Source organism: Perca flavescens, chromosome 8 (assembly GCF_004354835.1).
Source record: "Perca flavescens isolate YP-PL-M2 chromosome 8, PFLA_1.0, whole genome shotgun sequence".
Classification (NCBI taxonomy): Eukaryota; Metazoa; Chordata; class Actinopteri; order Perciformes; family Percidae; genus Perca; species Perca flavescens.
In genome coordinates this window covers 38,641,193-38,663,007 of record NC_041338.1, presented here as the reverse complement: position 1 = coordinate 38,663,007, position 21,815 = coordinate 38,641,193, and the positions used below count along the sequence as shown (strand labels likewise).

Sequence of the window (21,815 nt, the reverse complement as noted above, 5' to 3'; positions counted from 1 at the left end):
GATGGGACACATTCATGCAGAGAAAACATTTAAACTAGAACACAAAAGACAACAACAAACAGAAATTATGGAAAATAAGACATAAATACCCAATGATGATTATTATTATAATAATATAAAATAAGTTTTGAATGTTAGAAGGTAACCTTTGATCCTGACAGAATGCAGATGTGCCCTTATCGTCTGTATTAGGATGTTGTGTATATACAGTGTATATATAGATGATATTATATTGTATATATGTAGATGATATTATATTGTATATATTTATATATAGATGATATTATATTGTATATATATAGATATTATATTGTATATATAGATGATATTATATTGTAAATATGTAGATGATATTATATTGTATATATATATATATAGATGATTTTATATTGTATATATGTAGATGTATATATATTGTATTATTATAAACCATTACTGATGGCTGCATTCCACTTAAGAGAGGTCCTGGTATTAAACCATTAATGATGGCTGCATTCCACTTAGGAGAGACCCTGGTATTAAACCATTACTGATGGCTGCATTCCACTTAGGAGAGACCCTGGTATTAAACCATTACTGATGGCTGCATTCCACTTAGGAGAGACCCTGGTATTAAACCATTACTGATGGCTGCATTCCACTTAGGAGAGACCCTGGTATTAAACCATTAATGATGGCTGCATTCCACTTAGGAGAGACCCTGGTATTAAACCATTACTGATGGATGCATTCCACTTAGGAGAGGTCCTGGTATTAAACCATTACTGATGGATGCATTCCACTTAGGAGAGACCCTGGTATTAAACCATTACTGATGGATGCATTCCACTTAGGAGAGACCCTGGTATTAAACCATTACTGATGGATGCATTCCACTTAGGAGAGACCCTGGTATTAAACCATTACTGATGGCTGTATTCCACTTAGGAGAGACCATGGTATTAAACCATTACTGATGGCTGCATTCCACTTAGGAGAGACCCTGGTATTAAACCATTACTGATGGATGCATTCCACTTAGGAGAGGTCCTGGTATTAAACCATTAATGATGGCTGCATTCCACTTAGGAGAGGTCCTGGTATTAAACCATTAATGATGGCTGCATTCCACTTAGGAGAGACCCTGGTATTAAACCATTACTGATGGATGCATTCCACTTAGGAGAGGTCCTGGTATTGTTCATGCTGACTCACTGAAATATCTTACTGGGACACCAGTCGTTAAGGTTATCAATCTCAGCTGTGCTTTTCCTACTATGACAAGTCAACATGTCTGCTGTGATAAAGGTCCATAGTGTTATACCATAGATGTAACTCTGGTGCTTTCGGTTATTTCCATGTCCTTGTCAGTTGCGTCAGGCATTCGTAAATATGAACACATCACTCCAATTTTAGCTTCCCTTCACTGGTTGCCGGTTCGCTTTAGGGTCGATTTTAAAATTCTTTTATTTGTTTATAAGTGTCTTAACAATCAAGCTCCCCTCTATTTATCGGAGCTCCTAGAGCAATACACTCCTTCCAGGGATCTTAGGTCAGGGACACGGAAACTTTTATCCATACCACAGTACAGGTTAAAACACAGAGGTTATCGTACCTTTGCCATCGCTGGCCCTTTCATATTCGCTCTGCTTCTGACTTGTCAGTTTTCAAGTCAGTCTTGAAAACACACTTCTATTCAATTGCTTTTAATAGTGTTTAATTTGTTCTTACATTTTTCTTGTTTTGTCTGTCGTGTGATATTCTATTGCTCTGTAAAGCACATTGGTCAGCTTGTCTGTATAAATAAACTTTGACTTGACTTGACTTGCTTCAGTAAGACGTAGCATATTAAAACTATTTGGCTCCTTCACTTTTATGTTACATTTTGTGTGTTATATACCCAAACTATTTTATAATGTCAGGGATTCTTTAATGTCAACAATTTCTTTTATGGCTTTCTCCACCTTTTCCCAAAAGTACTTAATTACTGGACATATAAAGAATATATGCGTATGATTTGCAACCAGCTCCTGTTACTGGAGAAGTTCTTCCCATAATATGAGGTGTGATTAAAAATCGGTAACACTTTACTGGAAGCTATCGACATAATAGTGACATCACACTGTCATAACTATGACATGACACTGTCATGAACGTGTCATAAACCTTATAAACAAGTCATGAACGTTTATGACTTCTGTCATTAAGTGTCATTTGTTTTTTGTCACGACAAGTTGACATTGTTTGGGTTGTCTTGATTATGACAACTTGACATTAATCAAAGTGACATTACCAGAAGTTGTCTTGGTCATGACAAGATGACATTACATGTCTTTGGAGTGTCCTTATTAAGACAAATTTACATTAAACAGGATGACATTATGTCAACTTGTCATTACAAAGACCTCCCAAACTAATGTAATGTCAACTTGTCATGACCAAGACAACTTCTGGTAATGTCACTTTGATTAATGTCAACTTGTCATAATCAAGACAACCCAAACAATGTCAACTTGTGACAAAAACCGAATGACACTTAATGACAGAAGTCATAAACATTAATGTGTAACGGAGTTAAAAATGCACTTTATTAATTCTAATTTCCAATTTATGTTTAATTTAATTGTAATCATATTTTAATCATTATTTAATGATTTGTTGGGTATTTGTGAATTTTATCTTATTGAGTTTAATTTAGTAATTTAGTTTAATTTAATTTATCATATTGCTATTGTTTCCGGTGGAGATGTTGTTGCTCATTGCGCCTCTTTTGTCCCTCCTGAGTTGCCGTAGCTTCCGTCTTCTCCTCACAACACCGTCTTGTGTTGCTGAGGTGTGTTGCGCGTAAAATGCTGCTGTGCTATTTGATTGTTTTCTTTGAGAATTGTGTTGTGACCCTTCACTATTTAGTGCCTCTAAGCCAATATGATATTAACTAAGATGTTTAGTGCCATTTTTATGGTTAAATATAAGTTTTAACCAGTGCTATTTTTGCGCTGTTTCTGTGCAGTGTAAATAACGGCGGCCCAGCGGTCCAGTTTGAGTGTGTAAATTCTGTTATTTGATGTTTAGGAGGTGCAGATACAGAGGAAACAGTAGACCAGAAGCCAATTCATGTTTTATTGTCTTCTGCAGGTATGTGTATATCTTTGTTAGACGTTACCAAACCCACGGACTGTTTAACTTTGCCCCCTGAAACTGTTCAAAAGTATAAAATGTTGGTTCTCATGTTTGTCACACAGACTATTGTTAGAATTCAAGTAAGGGTTTCCAAGTATATTCTAATTACACCTGTTGGCTAGCAACGTGCATACTAAGAGTAGAGTGAGATGCTATACTGTGATGTGATTTTGGGGTACGTATGGTAGATCATGAGGTCACCCTGTCTCAACACCGTCTTGTATTGCTGAGAGAAAATAAATCTTGGAAAACGGTCGGCTGAGGTTGTCTGTCTTCACACCTTAATCACATCCGTTACACATGACTTGTTCATAATGTTTACGACACGTTCATGACAGTGTCATGTCACGATTATGTCGATACCTTCAAGTAAAGTGTTACCGAAAAGTCTCTGACTCATTTCCCAAGCCAATTCTCTCCAGTGTTTTGACTGTGTCAGGATGGTATTTTGAGGAGTGTCTCCAGGCCTCTCCTGACATATTCATGGAGAACTCTTTTTACCATTTTTCTTTTGCTTTACTCTCCATGTTTGTTAGTTTTTGCAGTATTTTAATAACATCTGAACGTTTTCCTGTGCCTTTATTTCTGTTTTCCGCCAGATATTGTAATAATTAATTTCCCATTTTCTCTTCTGAATTTTGTTTGATGTAACTCCTCACCTGTAGATATTTGAAGGAGTGTTTTTGCTCTGAACCATATCTAGAAACCAGGGCTTCATACTGTATGTGTCTATTGTATTTTTGTGAATGAAATGAATTCCTTAGTAGCCCAGCCTTGTAAAGTCCTTATCCGTTCTATTTGGTATAGAGTCATGGATCATTTCTCTAAGTTGTACATTTTCACTTTGTATTTGTAGTCGTCTGCACAGTGTAAAATGTTTCTTATGTTAACTTTCAGTTAAGTTTATTTCTAGAGCAGATTTAAACACACATTCATCTGACCAAAGACTGTACAGAAAAGAAAAAAGGTATAAAGACACACACACACACACACACACACACACACACACACACACACACAGACAGACACAGACACAGACAGACACACATACTCACACACACACACACACACACACACACACACACACACACACACACACACACACACACACACACACACACACAGACAGACACACACACAGACAGACACACACACACACACACACACACACACACACAGACAGACACACACACAGACAGACACACACACAGAAACACACACACACAGACAGACACACACACACACACAGACAGACACACACACACACACACACACACACACACACACACACACACACACACACACACACACACACACACACACACAGACACACACACAGACACACACACACACACACACACACACACACACACACACACACACACACACACACACACACACAGAGACACACACACAGACACACACACACACAGTAGCAGTTGAGTTTGTGCAGCACCACTTTTTCATTAAAAATGATAAAAACAGAAAAACTAAATAAGATGTAACATCTAGTGACGTCTTTAGACACCACAGGGACACAAATAGTTAAAAAATAAAACGGGTGTGTGCGCGCTCCCCTCCGGCGCACATCTCCATCTCGCAGCGCGCACTAATTGAAATGGCGCGTCTGTCCGCGGGCGGCTGCAGCGCGAGCGGCATCATGCGTGACGACACACGTCACCGGGCTCCGGAGCCACGGGGATGGTTGATGTTACTGAAATATTAGAGACAGAAGAAGAGAGAGGGCGGCTGCGCGAGTCATCACCGAACACAACGACGTTGAATTCTTGTTAAAATACATGTCTGCTTTTCTCTGCTCGGTTCGACAACTGGAGAGAAGAAACGAGCCGCGCGCTTTACTGAAGCCTAATCCCGCCCCGGGGGGTCTGAAGAGCCGGGGGCAACTTTAGGAATCAGCCCTCCTCTTTATTCTCTCAGAGGAGACCCGCACAGCCTTGTTCAGCTGCTTCTGGACCGGTATCTTAACATTTAGACCCCGGGAACGGAGCAGACGCACGCCGGTCTCCATGTCTTCTGTGTCGGTATCTTCTCAGGTAAGAACACAACACGCTACGTCAACTATTACGATGTAGAAAACCCTGAAAATCCCCATTACATTCGCCGGGGTTTCGACTGAGAACGATATGCGCTGTGTTAACGAATTCCATTTAAAATATGACTGTTTTAAGTCTTCGTTGGTATTGGCACACTGATATATGACAGATACTGAAACGCTTGATATGTGTTGTGGTTGTATGAAAACAGTGTCTAATTCGGCATACACCAAGTGTTCAGAAGCAGAAGGGTTTTCAACAAAACTTGGACTTTTCTTGCTGGCTCGCCTGTTTTTCCGGCTATCTTTACCCCTCAAACACGCCGTGTTGAGCGGTACGTAGCTCCGATGTGACTCTGTGTTAGCCTAAACGTAGATAAATATCCGAAATAAGTTTTAGTTTATAGACATATTCATAACCCGAATGAAGCAGAAGGCCGTACACTACAGAGAAAAGCTGTCAAATCAGGGCAAGGTGAGGCTTAACGTCTGCCATTTAGCAAGGCCGCTTTAAATGTTCAGTTTCGTTAACGGAGTCTGGCGTGTGGTGTTGTTTCCAAACAAGCGACAGCTATTTTTCCACACACACGCTGAAGCAGGTCGGTCCAGTTAAAGTATTAACAAGTCCGTTCACTTTCACCATCAGCTGTGTATTTAACAAACCTGTCAATCAAACGGAGTCTCTGGATTTATTTGACATTTTTTTGTTGACCTTTTGGAGTCCAGATTTAAAGACCCTGAAGTTATGAAGATGATTATACCGCGTGTCTGTCTGTAATCAGCAGGGACGGGCACTCTGTTATTTCCTGTGATTTTTAACACCGAGTCTGGTGGAGCAGGAGAAGACAGACAGACAGACAGAGAGACAGACAGACAGAGAGACAGACAGACAGACAGGTTAGACAGACAGACAGGGAGCAGTGTTTGTCAGTTTGTCCCAGGGCATGTATCGGCCGCGGGGCAGACTGAAAGCTGCAGCCGCCTCCTGTTCACCTTTCATGCTCCAGAGCTCTTCTTTACAACCCAGAGGGAGGGGGGGGAGGGGAGTCAAGTAATCCCCCCCCTAGGGCATCACCAGCCTCTGTTTCTTCAGGACTCTGTACTGCCCTCCATGAACACACGTTTACTGCACTGGTGCTGGGTTTAGTGGCTCTGAACCGGCTCTGGCTAAATGGTAAAGAGGGAAAGTTCCAGATTTCGAGCCTGGTGAAGCGAGTCATCCATCTAACGCAGTGAGGGGAGGGAACGGTTCACATTTAAAACATAAAAGTGACAAACGTTGAAATAAAGTGACATAAACTTAGAATAAATGTTAAACTGTGTTGTGATCAGTGTTGCCACAGTTACTTTGAAAAAGTAACTTAGTTACTTTACAGATTACTTGATTTTAAAAGTAACGAAGTTAGATTACAAGTTACTTTATTATTACATTCAGCAGCTGCCGACAACCCCCCCCCAGCCTCAACATAACCATGACAACCGGTTTACTGTGAGGCAGCTCAGCGTGGCCAGTAGTAGGATCTGGTTCATTATGGCACCAAAGAGAGCCAGTCAGCTGTGTTTAAGGGGCAGCATTTCCTCTACAACATACTGACCCAACAACTTCTTCAACTCTCCCCCCCTTACTGGTTTATCACTGGAGTCCAGCTTTAGTTGTTTGGGTGGTGGGGGGGCCTCCTGCTCTCTGCTTCGCTCCACCTGCTGGGACTTGCTCTGTAGGTTTGACTGCAGCGCTGCGACTCCAAATGGTTCTTCAGATGTGATGTAGTCTCCACCAGCACAGAGTGAACAACCAGCCTTAATACTGCCGTCTTTAGCTGACATAAACTCTAAATAGTGACTGGATCTCCATCTCTCTCCTCCCTCCATTGTTGTTTACGTTTGTGTCTCTGCGTGGTAACGTGAGCTGTCCTCACGCTGAAAACGTGACTTCACTCCCCGAGATGCAAGAAGAAAGCTAAAATATATATTTTTACTAAGGAAAATGACAAATAGTAACGCACAGAGACTTGGATAAGTAACTGATGTTACCTGTTGTTACCTGTTGTTACCTGATGTTACCTGTTGTTACCTGATGTTACCTGTTGTTACCTGATGTTACCTGTTGTTACCTGTTGTTACCTGATGTTACCTGTTGTTACCTGTTGTTACCTGTTGTTACCTGATGTTACCTGTTGTTACCTGATGCTACCTGTTGTTACCTGATGCTACCTGTTGTTACCTGTTGTTACCTGATGTTACCTGTTGTTACCTGTTGTTACCTGATGTTACCTGATGTTACCTGTTGTTACCTGATGCTACCTGTTGTTACCTGATGTTACCTGTTGTTGTTACCTGATGCTACCTGTTGTTACCTGATGTTACCTGTTGTTACGTGTTGTTACCTGATGTTACCTGATGTTACCTGTTGTTGTTACCTGTTGTTACCTGATGTTACCTGTTGTTACCTGATGCTACCTGTTGTTACCTGTTGTTACCTGATGTTACCTGTTGTTACCTGATGCTACCTGTTGTTACCTGATGTTACCTGATGTTACCTGTTGTTGTTACCTGTTACCTGATGTTACCTGTTGTTACCTGATGCTACCTGTTGTTACCTGTTGTTGTTACCTGATGTTACCTGTTGTTACCTGTTGTTACCTGATGTTACCTGTTGTTACCTGATGTTACCTGATGCTACCTGTTGTTACCTGATGCTACCTGTTGTTACCTGATGCTACCTGTTGTTACCTGATGTTACCTGTTGTTACCTGATGCTACCTGTTGTTACCTGATGTTACCTGTTGTTACCTGATGCTACCTGTTGTTACCTGTTGTTGTTACCTGATGTTACCTGATGCTACCTGTTGTTACCTGATGCTACCTGTTGTTACCTGTTGTTACCTGTTGCTACCTGTTGTTACCTGTTGTTGTTACCTGATGCTACCTGTTGTTACCTGTTGTTACCTGTTGTTACCTGATGTTACCTGTTGTTACCTGATGCTACCTGTTGTTACCTGTTGTTACCTGATGTTACCTGTTGTTACCTGATGTTACCTGATGTTACCTGTTGTTACCTGATGTTACCTGTTGTTACCTGATGCTACCTGTTGTTACCTGATGTTACCTGTTGTTGTTACCTGATGCTACCTGTTGTTACCTGATGTTACCTGTTGTTACGTGTTGTTACCTGATGTTACCTGTTGTTGTTACCTGTTGTTACCTGATGTTACCTGTTGTTACCTGATGCTACCTGTTGTTACCTGTTGTTACCTGTTGTTACCTGATGTTACCTGTTGTTACCTGATGCTACCTGTTGTTACCTGATGTTACCTGTTGTTGTTACCTGATGCTACCTGTTGTTACCTGATGCTACCTGTTGTTACCTGTTGTTGTTACCTGATGTTACCTGTTGTTACCTGTTGTTACCTGATGTTACCTGTTGTTACCTGATGTTACCTGATGCTACCTGTTGTTACCTGATGCTACCTGTTGTTACCTGATGTTACCTGTTGTTACCTGATGCTACCTGTTGTTACCTGTTGTTGTTACCTGATGTTACCTGATGCTACCTGTTGTTACCTGATGCTACCTGTTGTTACCTGTTGTTACCTGATGCTACCTGTTGTTACCTGTTGTTGTTACCTGATGTTACCTGTTGTTACCTGTTGTTACCTGATGTTACCTGTTGTTACCTGATGTTACCTGATGCTACCTGTTGTTACCTGATGCTACCTGTTGTTACCTGTTGTTGTTACCTGATGTTACCTGTTGTTACCTGTTGTTACCTGTTGTTACCTGATGCTACCTGATGTTACCTGTTGTTACCTGATGCTACCTGTTGTTACCTGTTGTTGTTACCTGATGTTACCTGTTGTTACCTGTTGTTGTTACCTGATGTTACCTGTTGTTACCTGATGTTACCTGATGTTACCTGTTGTTACCTGATGCTACCTGTTGTTACCTGTTGTTGTTACCTGATGCTACCTGTTGTTACCTGTTGTTGTTACCTGTTGTTACCTGTTGTTACCTGTTGTTGTTACCTGATGTTACCTGTTGTTACCTGATGTTACCTGTTGTTACCTGATGTTACCTGATGCTACCTGTTGTTACCTGATGCTACCTGTTGTTACCTGTTGTTGTTACCTGTTGTTACCTGTTGTTACCTGTTGTTACCTGTTGTTACCTGATGTTACCTGATGTTACCTGTTGTTACCTGTTGTTGTTACCTGATGTTACCTGTTGTTACCTGTTGTTGTTACCTGATGTTACCTGTTGTTACCTGTTGTTATCTGATGTTACCTGATGTTACCTGATGTTACCTGTTGTTACCTGATGCTACCTGTTGTTACCTGTTGTTGTTACCTGATGCTACCTGTTGTTACCTGTTGTTGTTACCTGATGTTACCTGTTGTTACCTGTTGTTACCTGTTGTTACCTGATGTTACCTGTTGTTGTTACCTGATGTTACCTGTTGCTACCTGTTGTTACCTGATGCTACCTGTCTTTACCTGTTGTTTTCTGTCCCAGGAGGGGCGGAGCATGTCCCGGATGTCTCTGAGCCGTTCCCCCGTGTCCCCCCTGACCCCCCCTCAGGGCATCCCGTCCGCCGCCCAGCTGACCAAGGCCAACGCCCCCGTGCACATCGACGTGGGGGGGCACATGTACACCAGCAGCTTGGCCACGCTCACCAAGTACCCTGAGTCCAGGTAACACCCCCCCCCCCCCCCCCCAAGTACCCCGAGTCCAGGTAACACCCCCCAAAGTACCCCGAGTCCAGGTAACACCCCCAAAGTAACCTGAGTCCAGGTAACACCCCCCCCAAAGTAACCTGAGTCCAGGTAACATCCCCCCCCCAAAGTACCCTGAGTCCAGGTACCCCCCCTTTAGGCTAACATAGTAACAGTCTCATTAGATATCAACCTGATTGGTTTATCTGTCTAATAAAACTAATGCAATATGGATTTTAATTAATTAACGACTCTAAATGTGTCTCTCTCTGTCTCTCTGTCTCTCTGTCTGTGTCTCTGTCTGTGTGTCTCTGTCTGTGTCTCTGTCTGTCTGTCTCTCTGTCTGTGTCTCTGTCTGTGTCTCTGTCTGTCTGTCTCTCTGTCTGTGTCTCTGTCTGTCTCTCTCTCTGTGTCTGTGTCTCTGTCTGTCTCTCTGTCTGTCTCTCTCTCTGTGTCTGTCTGTGTCTATGTCTGTCTCTCTGTCTGTCTCTCTCTCTGTGTCTGTCTGTGTCTATGTCTGTCTCTGTCTGTCTTTCTCTCTGTGTCTGTCTGTCTGTGTCTCTGTCTGTCTCTCTCTCTGTGTCTGTCTGTCTGTGTCTCTGTGTCTCTGTCTGTCTCTTTCTCTGTGTCTGTCTGTCTGTGTCTCTGTCTGTCTCTCTCTGTCTGTGTCTCTGTCTGTCTCTCTGTCTGTGTCTGTCTGTCTGTGTCTCTGTCTGTCTCTCTCTCTGTGTCTGTCTGTGTCTCTGTCTGTCTCTGTGTCTCTCTGTCTGTGTGTCTCTCTGTCTGTGTGTCTCTCTGTCTGTGTCTCTGTCTCTCTCTGTGTCTGTCTGTGTCTCTGTCTGTCTCTGTGTCTCTCTGTCTCTGTGTCTCTCTGTCTGTGTCTCTGTCTCTCTGTCTGTGTCTGTCTGTCTGTGTCTCTGTCTGTCTCTCTCTCTGTGTCTGTCTGTCTCTGTCTGTCTCTCTCTCTCTGTGTCTCTCTCTCTGTGTCTCTGTCTGTCTCTCTCTCTGTGTCTCTCTGTCTGTCTCTCTCTCTGTGTCTCTGTCTGTCTCTCTCTCCGTGTCTCTCTCTCTGTGTCTCTCTGTCTGTCTCTCCCTCTGTGTCTCTCTGTCTGTCTCTCTCTCTGTGTCTGTCTGTCTGTGTCTCTGTCTGTCTGTCTGTGTCTGTCTGTCTCTCTGTCTGTCTCTCTGTCTGTGTCTGTCTGTCTGTGTCTCTGCAGGATCGGGCGTCTGTTTAATGGCACGGAGCCCATCGTGTTGGACAGTCTGAAGCAGCACTACTTCATCGACAGAGACGGAGACATCTTCCGCTACATCCTCAGCTTCCTGCGCACCTGCAAGCTGCTGCTGCCCGAAGACTTCCAGGTAACTGTCTGTCTCTAACCTGTCTGTCTGTCTCTGACCTGTCTGTCTCTAACCTGTTTTTCTGTCTCTGACCTGTCTGTCTGTCTGCGTGTCTCTCCTCTAGGACTTCAGGCAGCTGTATGAGGAGGCTCGTTTCTATAAGCTGGCTCCGATGCTGTCTGTCTCTAACCTGTCTGTCTGTCTCTAACCTGTCTGTCTGTCTCTAGCCTGTTTTTCTGTCTCTGACCTGTCTGTCTGTCTGTCTGCGTGTCTCTCCTCCAGGACTTCAGGCAGCTCTATGAGGAGGCCCGGTTCTACCAGCTGGCTCCGATGCTGTCTGTCTCTAACCTGTCTGTCTGCGTGTCTCTAACCTGTCTGTCTGTCTGTCTCTAACTTGTCTGTCTGTCTCTAACCTGTCTGTCTGTCTGTCTCTAACCTGTCTGTCTGTCTCTAACCTGTCTGTCTGTCTGTCTCTAACCTGTCTGTCTGTCTCTAACCTGTCTGTCTATCTGTCTCTAACCTGTCTGTCTGTCTCTAACCTGTCTGTCTGTCTCTAACCTGTCTGTCTATCTGTCTCTAACCTGTCTCTCTGTCTCTAACCTGTCTGTCTGTCTGTCTCTAACCTGTCTGTCTGTCTGTCTCTAACCTGTCTGTCTCTAACCTGTCTGTCTGTCTGTCTGTCTCTAACCTGTCTGTCTTTCTCTAACCTGTCTGTCTCTCCTCCAGGACTTCAGGCAGCTGTATGAGGAGGCCCGGTTCTACCAGCTGGCTCCGATGCTGTCTGTCTCTAACCTGTCTGTCTGTCTCTAACCTGTCTGTCTGTCTCTAACCTGTCTGTCTATCTGTCTCTAACCTGTCTCTCTGTCTCTAACCTGTCTGTCTGTCTGTCTGTCCTGTCTCTAACCTGTCTGTCTGTCTCTAACCTGTCTGTCTGTCTCTAACCTGTCTGTCTGTCTGTCTGTCTCTAACCTGTCTGTCTCTAACCTGTCTGTCTGTCTGTCTCTAACCTGTCTGTCTGTCTGTCTCTAACCTGTCTGTCTGTCTGTCTCTAACCTGTCTGTCTGTCTCTAACCTGTCTGTCTCTCCTCCAGGACTTCAGGCAGCTGTATGAGGAGGCCCGGTTCTACCAGCTGGCTCCGATGCTGGGGGAGTTGGACCGGTGGCAGGCGGAGCGCCAGGCGCGCCGGGCGGCGCCCCTCGAGGTGCTGGTGGTGCGCGTGGCGCCCGATCTGGGCGAGAGGATCGCGCTGAGCGGAGAGAAGATCCTGATCGAGGAGGTCTTCCCCGAGACCGGAGACGTCATGGTCCACTCGCTCAGCGCCGGCTGGAACCAGGACCCCACTCACGTGATCCGGTTCCCCCTCAACGGGTACTGCCACCTCAACTCAGTACAGGTACTACAGTACTACACTACAGTACTACATACTACACACACAGTATACTGCCACCTCAACTCAGTACAGGTACTACAGTACAGTACTACATACTACACACACAGTATACTGCCACCTCAACTCAGTACAGGTACTACAGTACAGTACTACATACTACACACACAGTATACTGCCACCTCAACTCAGTACAGGTACTACACTGCAGTACTACAGTACACACTACACACACACAGTATACTGCCACCTCAACTCAGTACAGGTACTACAGTACTACACTACAGTACTACATACTACACACACAGTATACTGCCACCTCAACTCAGTACAGGTACTACACTGCAGTACTACATACTACACACACAGTATACTGCCACCTCAACAGTCTACAGTACAGGTACTACACTACAGTACTACATACTACACACACACACAGTATACTGCCACCTCAACTCAGTACAGGTACTACACTACACACTGCAGTACTACACACAGTACACACACACACAGTACACACACACACACACACACTACACACACAACACACAGTACAGGTACTACACTACAGTACACACTACACACACAGTACACACACACACTACACACACACACTATACTGCCACCTAAACTCAGTACAGGTACTACAGTACAGTACTACACTATAGTACTACACTACACACTACACACACACAGTATACTGCCACCTCAACTCAGTACAGGTACTACAGTACTACACTACAGTACTACATACTACACACACAGTATACTGCCACCTCAACTCAGTACAGGTACTACAGTACAGTACTACATACTACACACACAGTATACTGCCACCTCAACTCAGTACAGGTACTACACTACAGTACTACATACTACACACACAGTATACTGCCACCTCAACTCAGTACAGGTACTACACTGCAGTACTACAGTACACACACACTACACACTACACACACACAGTACACACAGTACACACTACACACACACAGTACACACACAGTACACACTACACACTACACACACACACACACTACACACACAGTATACTGCCACCTCAACTCAGTACAGGTACTACACTACAGTACTACACTGCAGTACTACACTACAGTACTACACTGCAGTACTACAGTACACACACAGTACACACTACACACTACACACACAGTATACTGCCACCTCAACTCAGTACAGGTACTACACTGCAGTACTACAGTACACACACAGTACACACTACACACACACACTATACTGCCACCTCAACTCAGTACAGGTACTACAGTACTACACTACAGTACTACATACTACACACACAGTATACTGCCACCTCAACTCAGTACAGGTACTACACTACAGTACTACATACTACACACACAGTATACTGCCACCTCAACTCAGTACAGGTACTACACTACAGTACTACATACTACACACACAGTATACTGCCACCTCAACTCAGTACAGGTACTACACTGCAGTACTACAGTACACACTACACACACACTACACACTACACACACACAGTACACACAGTACACACTACACACACACAGTACACACACAGTACACACTACACACACACACACACACACACACAGTATACTGCCACCTCAACTCAGTACAGGTACTACACTACAGTACTACACTGCAGTACTACACTACAGTACTACACTGCAGTACTACAGTACACACACAGTACACACTACACACTACACACTACACACACAGTATACTGCCACCTCAACTCAGTACAGGTACTACACTGCAGTACTACAGTACACACACAGTACACACTACACATACACACTATACTGCCACCTCAACTCAGTACAGGTACTACAGTACTACACTGCAGTACTACACACTACACACACAGTATACTGCCACCTCAACTCAGTACAGGTACTACACTGCAGTACTACAGTACACACTACACACACACTACACACACACAGTACACACACAGTACACACTACACACTACACACACACAGTACACACACAGTACACACTACACACACAGTATACTGCCACCTCAACTCAGTACAGGTACTACACTGCAGTACTACAGTACACACACAGTACACACTACACATACACACTATACTGCCACCTCAACTCAGTACAGGTACTACACTGCAGTACTACAGTACACACACAGTACACACTACACACACACACTATACTGCCACCTCAACTCAGTACAGGTACTACAGTACTACACTGCAGTACTACACTGCAGTACTACACACTACACACACAGTATACTGCCACCTCAACTCAGTACAGGTACTACACTGCAGTACTACAGTACACACTACACACACACAGTACACACACAGTACACACTACACACTACACACACACAGTACACACACAGTACACACTACACACTACACACACACACAGTATACTGCCACCTCAACTCAGTACAGGTACTACACTGCAGTACTACAGTACACACACAGTACACACTACACATACACACTATACTGCCACCTCAACTCAGTACAGGTACTACACTGCAGTACTACAGTACACACACAGTACACACTACACACACACACTATACTGCCACCTCAACTCAGTACAGGTACTACAGTACTACACTGCAGTACTACACTGCAGTACTACACACTACACACACAGTATACTGCCACCTCAACTCAGTACAGGTACTACACTGCAGTACTACAGTACACACTACACACACACTACACACACACAGTACACACACAGTACACACTACACACTACACACACACAGTACACACTACACACTACACACACACACTACACACACAGTATACTGCCACCTCAACTCAGTACAGGTACTACACTGCAGTACTACAGTACACACACAGTACACACTACACACACACACTATACTGCCACCTCAACTCAGTACAGGTACTACAGTACTACACTGCAGTACTACACGCTACACACACAGTATACTGCCACCTCAACTCAGTACAGGTACTACACTGCAGTACTACAGTACACACTACACACACACTACACACACACAGTACACACACAGTACACACACAGTACACACTACACACTACACACACACACTACACACACAGTACACACTACACACTACACACACACACTACACACACAGTATACTGCCACCTCAACTCAGTACAGGTACTACACTGCAGTACTACAGTACACACACAGTACACACTACACACACACACTACACACACACACACACACTACACACACAGTATACTGCCACCTCAACTCAGTACAGGTACTAGACTGTAGTACTACATACTACACACACAGTACACACTACACACTACACACACACACTACACACACAGTATACTGCCACCTCAACTCAGTACAGGTACTACACTACAGTACTACATACTACACACACAGTACACACACAGTATACTGCCACCTCAACTCAGTACAGGTACTACACTGCAGTACTACATACTACACACACAGTACACACTACACACTACACACACACACACTACACACACAGTATACTGCCACCTCAACTCAGTACAGGTACTACACTGCAGTACTACACTGCAGTACTACAGTACACACACAGTATACTGCCACCTCAACTCAGTACAGGTACTACACTACAGTACTACATACTACACACACAGTACACACACAGTATACTGCCACCTCAACTCAGTACAGGTACTACACTACAGTACTACACTACAGTACTACACTACAGTACTACACTACACTACACACAGTACCAGTACACTACACAGTACACACTACACACACACAGTACACACACACTACACACACAGTATACTACCACCTCAACTCAGTACAGGTACTACACTACAGTACTACACTACAGTACTACACTACACTACACACACAGTACACACAGAATATACTGCCACCTCAACTCAGTACTGGTACTACACTACAGTACTACACTACACTACAGTACTACGTACTACACACACAGTACACACTACACTACACTACACACACACACAGTACACACTACACACACACAGTACACACTACACACACACAGTACACACACAGTATACTGCCACCTCAACTCAGTACAGGTACTACACTACAGTACTACATACTACACACACAGTACACACTACACACACAGTACACACTACACACACACTACACACACAGTACTACACTACACTACACACTACACACAGTATACTGCCACCTCAACTCAGTACAGGTACTACACTACAGTACTACATACTACACACACAGTACACACTACACACACAGTACACACTACACACACACTACACACACAGTACTACACTACACTACACACTACACACAGTATACTGCCACCTCAACTCAGTACAGGTACTACACTACAGTACTACACCACACCACACACTACACACACAGTACACACACAGTACACACACAATACACACACAGTACACACTACACACACAGTACACACACACTACACACACACTATACTGCCGCCTCAAAAGTACAGGTACTACACTACACACTATATAAAAGAGACTTCAGATACAGTATTAGGGGACCACTAAGGCCTATATAAAAGAGACTTCAGATACAGTATTAGGGGACCACTATTAGGGGACGGTCTATATAAAAGAGACTTCAGATACAGTATTAGGGGACCACTAAGGTCTATATAAAAGAGACTTCAGATACAGTATTAGGGGACCACTAAGGTCTATATAAAAGAGACTTCAGATACAGTATTAGGGGACCACTAAGGTCTATATAAAAGAGACTTCAGATACAGTATTAGGGGACCACTAAGGTCTATATAAAAGAGACTTCAGATACAGTATTAGGGGACCACTAAGGTCTATATAAAAGAGACTTCAGATACAGTATTAGGGGACCACTAAGGTCTATATAAAAGAGACTTCAGATACAGTATTAGGGGACCACTAAGGTCTATATAAAAGAGACTTCAGATACAGTATTAGAGGACCACTAAGGTCTATATAAAAGAGACTTCAGATACAGTATTAGAGGACCACTAAGGTCTATATAAAGAGACTTCAGATACAGTATTAGAGGACCACTAAGGTCTATATAAAGAGACTTCAGATACAGTATTAGGGGGACCACTAAGGTCTATATAAAAGAGACTTCAGATACAGTATTAGAGGACCACTAAGGCCTATATAAAAGAGACTTCAGATACAGTATTAGGGGACCACTAAGGTCTATATAAAGAGACTTCAGATACAGTATTAAAAGGGGACCACTAAGGTCTATATAAAAGAGACTTCAGATACAGTATTAGAGGACCACTAAGGCCTATATAAAAGAGACTTCAGATACAGTATTAGGGGACCACTAAGGTCTATATAAAAGAGACTTCAGATACAGTATTAGGGGACCACTAAGGTCTATATAAAGAGACTTCAGATACAGTATTAGGGGACCACTAAGGTCTATATAAAGAGACTTCAGATACAGTATTAGGGACCACTAAGGTCTATATAAAAGACTTCAGATACAGTATTAGGGACCACTAAGGTCTATATAAAAGAGACTTCAGATACAGTATTAGGGACCACTAAGGTCTATATAAAAGAGACTTCAGATACAGTATTAGGGACCACTAAGGTCTATATAAAAGAGACTTCAGATACAGTATTAGGGGACCACTAAGGTCTATATAAAGAGACTTCAGATACAGTATTAGGGGACCACTAAGGTCTATATAAAGAGACTTCAGATACAGTATTAGGGACCACTAAGGTCTATATAAAAGAGACTTCAGATACAGTATTAGGGACCACTAAGGTCTATATAAAAGAGACTTCAGATACAGTATTAGGGGACCACTAAGGTCTATATAAAGAGACTTCAGATACAGTATTAGGGGACCACTAAGGTCTATATAAAAGAGACTTCAGATACAGTATTAGAGGACCACTAAGGTCTATATAAAAGAGACTTCAGATACAGTATTAGGGGACCACTAAGGTCTATATAAAAGAGACTTCAGATACAGTATTAGAGGACCACTAAGGTCTATATAAAAGCATCCAAAGAGCACCATGTCATGGGACCTTTAATATATCTAAACAGGGAATGTGTCTGTCTGTCTCTCTAACCTGTCTGTCTGTCTCTCAAACCTGTCTGTCTCTCTAACCTGTCTGTCTCTCTAACCTGTCTGTCTCTCTAACCTGTCTCTCTAACCTGTCTGTCTGTCTCTTTAACCTGTCTGTCTCTCTAACCTGTCTGTCTAATCTGTCTGTCTCTCTAACCTGTCTGTCTCTCTAACCTGTCTGTCTGTCTCTCTAACCTGTCTGTCTGTCTCTCTAACCTGTCTGTCTCTCTAACCTGTCTCTCTAACCTGTCTGTCTGTCTCTAACCTGTCTGTCTCTCTAACCTGTCTCTCTAACCTGTCTGTCTCTCTAACCTGTCTCTCTAACCTGTCTGTCTCTCTAACCTGTCTGTCTGTCTCTCTAACCTGTCTGTCTCTCTAACCTGTCTGTCTGTCTCTCAAACCTGTCTGTCTCTCTAACCTGTCTGTCTCTCTAACCTGTCTGTCTGTCTCTCTAACCTGTCTCTCTAACCTGTCTGTCTGTCTCTTTAACCTGTCTGTCTCTCTAACCTGTCTGTCTAATCTGTCTGTCTCTCTAACCTGTCTGTCTCTCTAACCTGTCTGTCTGTCTCTCTAACCTGTCTGTCTGTCTCTCTAACCTGTCTGTCTCTCTAACCTGTCTGTCTGTCTCTCTAACCTGTCTGTCTCTCTAACCTGTCTCTCTAACCTGTCTGTCTCTCTAACCTGTCTGTCTCTCTAACCTGTCTCTCTAACCTGTCTGTCTGTCTCTTTAACCTGTCTGTCTCTCTAACCTGTCTGTCTGCAGGTTCTGGAGCGTCTGTTCCAGAAAGGGTTCAGTGTGAAGGCCTCCTGTGGTGGAGGTGTTGACTCGTCTCTGTTCAGCGAGTACGTGTTGGGTCGGGAGGCATCGGTCAGCAGCACACCGGTCCGGATCAAACAGGAACATCTGGACTGACCTGGTCACACAGGAACATCTGGACTGACCTGGTCACATCTGGACTGACCTGGGTCACACGGGAACATCTGGACTGACCTGGGTCACACGGGAACATCTGGACTGACCTGGACACATCTGGACTGACCTGGGTCACATATGGAATATCTGGACTGACCTGGGTCACATCTGGAACATCTGGTCACACGGGAACATCTGGACTGACCTGGAACATCTGGACTAACCTGGAACATCTGGACTGATCTGGTCACACAGGAACATCTGGACTGACCTGGGAACATCTGGACTGACCTGGGAACATCTGGACTGACCTGGGAACATCTGGACTGACCTGGTCACACAGGAACATCTGGACTGACCTGGGTCACATCTGGACTGACCTCGTCACACAGGAACATCTGGACTGACCTCGTCACACAGGAACATCTGGACTGATCTGGTCACACAGGAACATCTGGACTGACCTGGAACATCTGGACTAACCTGGTCACATCTGGAACATCTGGACTGACCTGGAACATCTGGACTAACCTGGTCACATCTGGAACATCTGGACTGACCTGGGTCACATCTGGACTGACCTGGGTCACACGGGAATATCTGGACTGACCTGGGAACATCTGGACGGACCTGGGTCACATCTGGACTGACCTGGTCACACTGGAACATCTGGACTGACCTGGGTTACATTTGGACTGACCTGGGTCACACGGGAACATCTGGACTGACCTGGTCACACGGGAATATCTGGACTGACCTGGTCACACGGGAACATCTGGACTGACCTGGAACATCTGGACTGACCTGGCCACATATGGAACATCTGGACTGACCTGGTCACACGGGAACATCTGGACTGACCTGGCCACATATGGAATATCTGGACTGACCTGGGTCACATCTGGAACATCTGGTCACACGGGAACATCTGGACTGACCTGGGAACATCTGTTATAAGTCATGACACCATGTTATAAATCGTGTGTCAGAGCTTTTTATAAAAGCTCAGAGCAGCTTTCTGAAGTGACAGGCGGAGCAGTCAGACCTGTTGTTTCCATGACAACAGGAAACATGTTGTTTCCATGACAACAGGAAACATGTTGTTTCCATGACAACAGGAAACATGGAGTCAGAGCCCAGCGAGTGATATAACTCATCCTGTTGGTCGGTTCAGGTTGGACCAGCGCTGTTCTTCTAGACGATGACGTCATCACACACTTCACATCTTTTTATAAGATTTTGTAGAAAATTTGTATTTAATGTCTTTGTTTTTCATGTAAAAGTTGATAAAAAGGTAAAAAGTTCTCCGCTGTCTGAGTCTTACTTCACGATGAATCAGTGAGTCAACTGGTAAATTAATCTGCTACTATTAATAATTATTAATAATGATTAATAATAATTAATCAGTCTGAGTCATTTAGTTTATATAAAACAGGGAAACTGTGAGGTCAGCGTGTTAAATGTGAATATGTTCTAGTTTCTTCTCTCCTCTCTCTCTTTTGCTTCTTTGCATTTCTTTCCTTTCCCATCTCCTTCCCTCCCACCGTCTTCTTTCCTTCCTTCCATTATATATTCTTCCTTCCCTACCTCCCTCCTTCCTCCCTTTCCTCTTTCCTCCCGTTTACTTTAAAAAAAAAAAAAAAAGTTTAAAGATTCATTGACTAACTCTTCGTCATTTGTTTTCAATACTTTCAATAATATATATATATATATATATATATATATATATATATATATATATATATATATAAGTTTTGAGAGTTTTTCCGTCACTTGTTTGGACGTTTTTGTCACTTAACGTTTTGTCACATTTTTCAACTTTTGTCACTTTTTACAAGGTTTATGTCGGAGTATTTCTGAAGTTTGTTTCAAGTTTTTTTTTAGGTTTTCGTGTCTTCCTCGTTTTCTTCGAGGTTGTTTTTGACTTGTTAGAGATGAAGTTGTTAATTACTCTCCAGATGAATGAATGAAACCAAACCCAACTTTTCTTTATTATTTTCTTTATTGATATTTTTTTGCAAAGGTACAAACGACTGTAAAACTTCCCGAAACCTTCAGGATCGAGTTCAGAATGTAGGAAATATAAATAGTGTCCTTCTGACTGACCGTACAGCCCATAATAAGCAGTCAGAGCTACAGACCATAATA

At 43.4% G+C, this 21,815-nt stretch overlaps 1 protein-coding gene across 1 annotated transcript; it reads left to right on the top strand.

Annotated features, from left to right (window-relative positions):
* The first annotated feature begins 4,761 nt into the window (after window positions 1–4,761).
* LOC114560358 (BTB/POZ domain-containing protein kctd15) lies at window positions 4,762–20,971 on the top strand. The gene is made up of 5 exons (XM_028585673.1): window positions 4,762–5,213; window positions 9,722–9,900; window positions 11,139–11,283; window positions 12,354–12,656; window positions 19,518–20,971. Exons 1-5 carry the CDS (start codon window positions 5,187–5,189, stop codon window positions 19,665–19,667), a joined length of 804 nt encoding a protein of 267 aa, XP_028441474.1. The 5' UTR covers window positions 4,762–5,186; the 3' UTR covers window positions 19,668–20,971.
* Window positions 20,972–21,815: the final 844 nt, after the last annotated feature.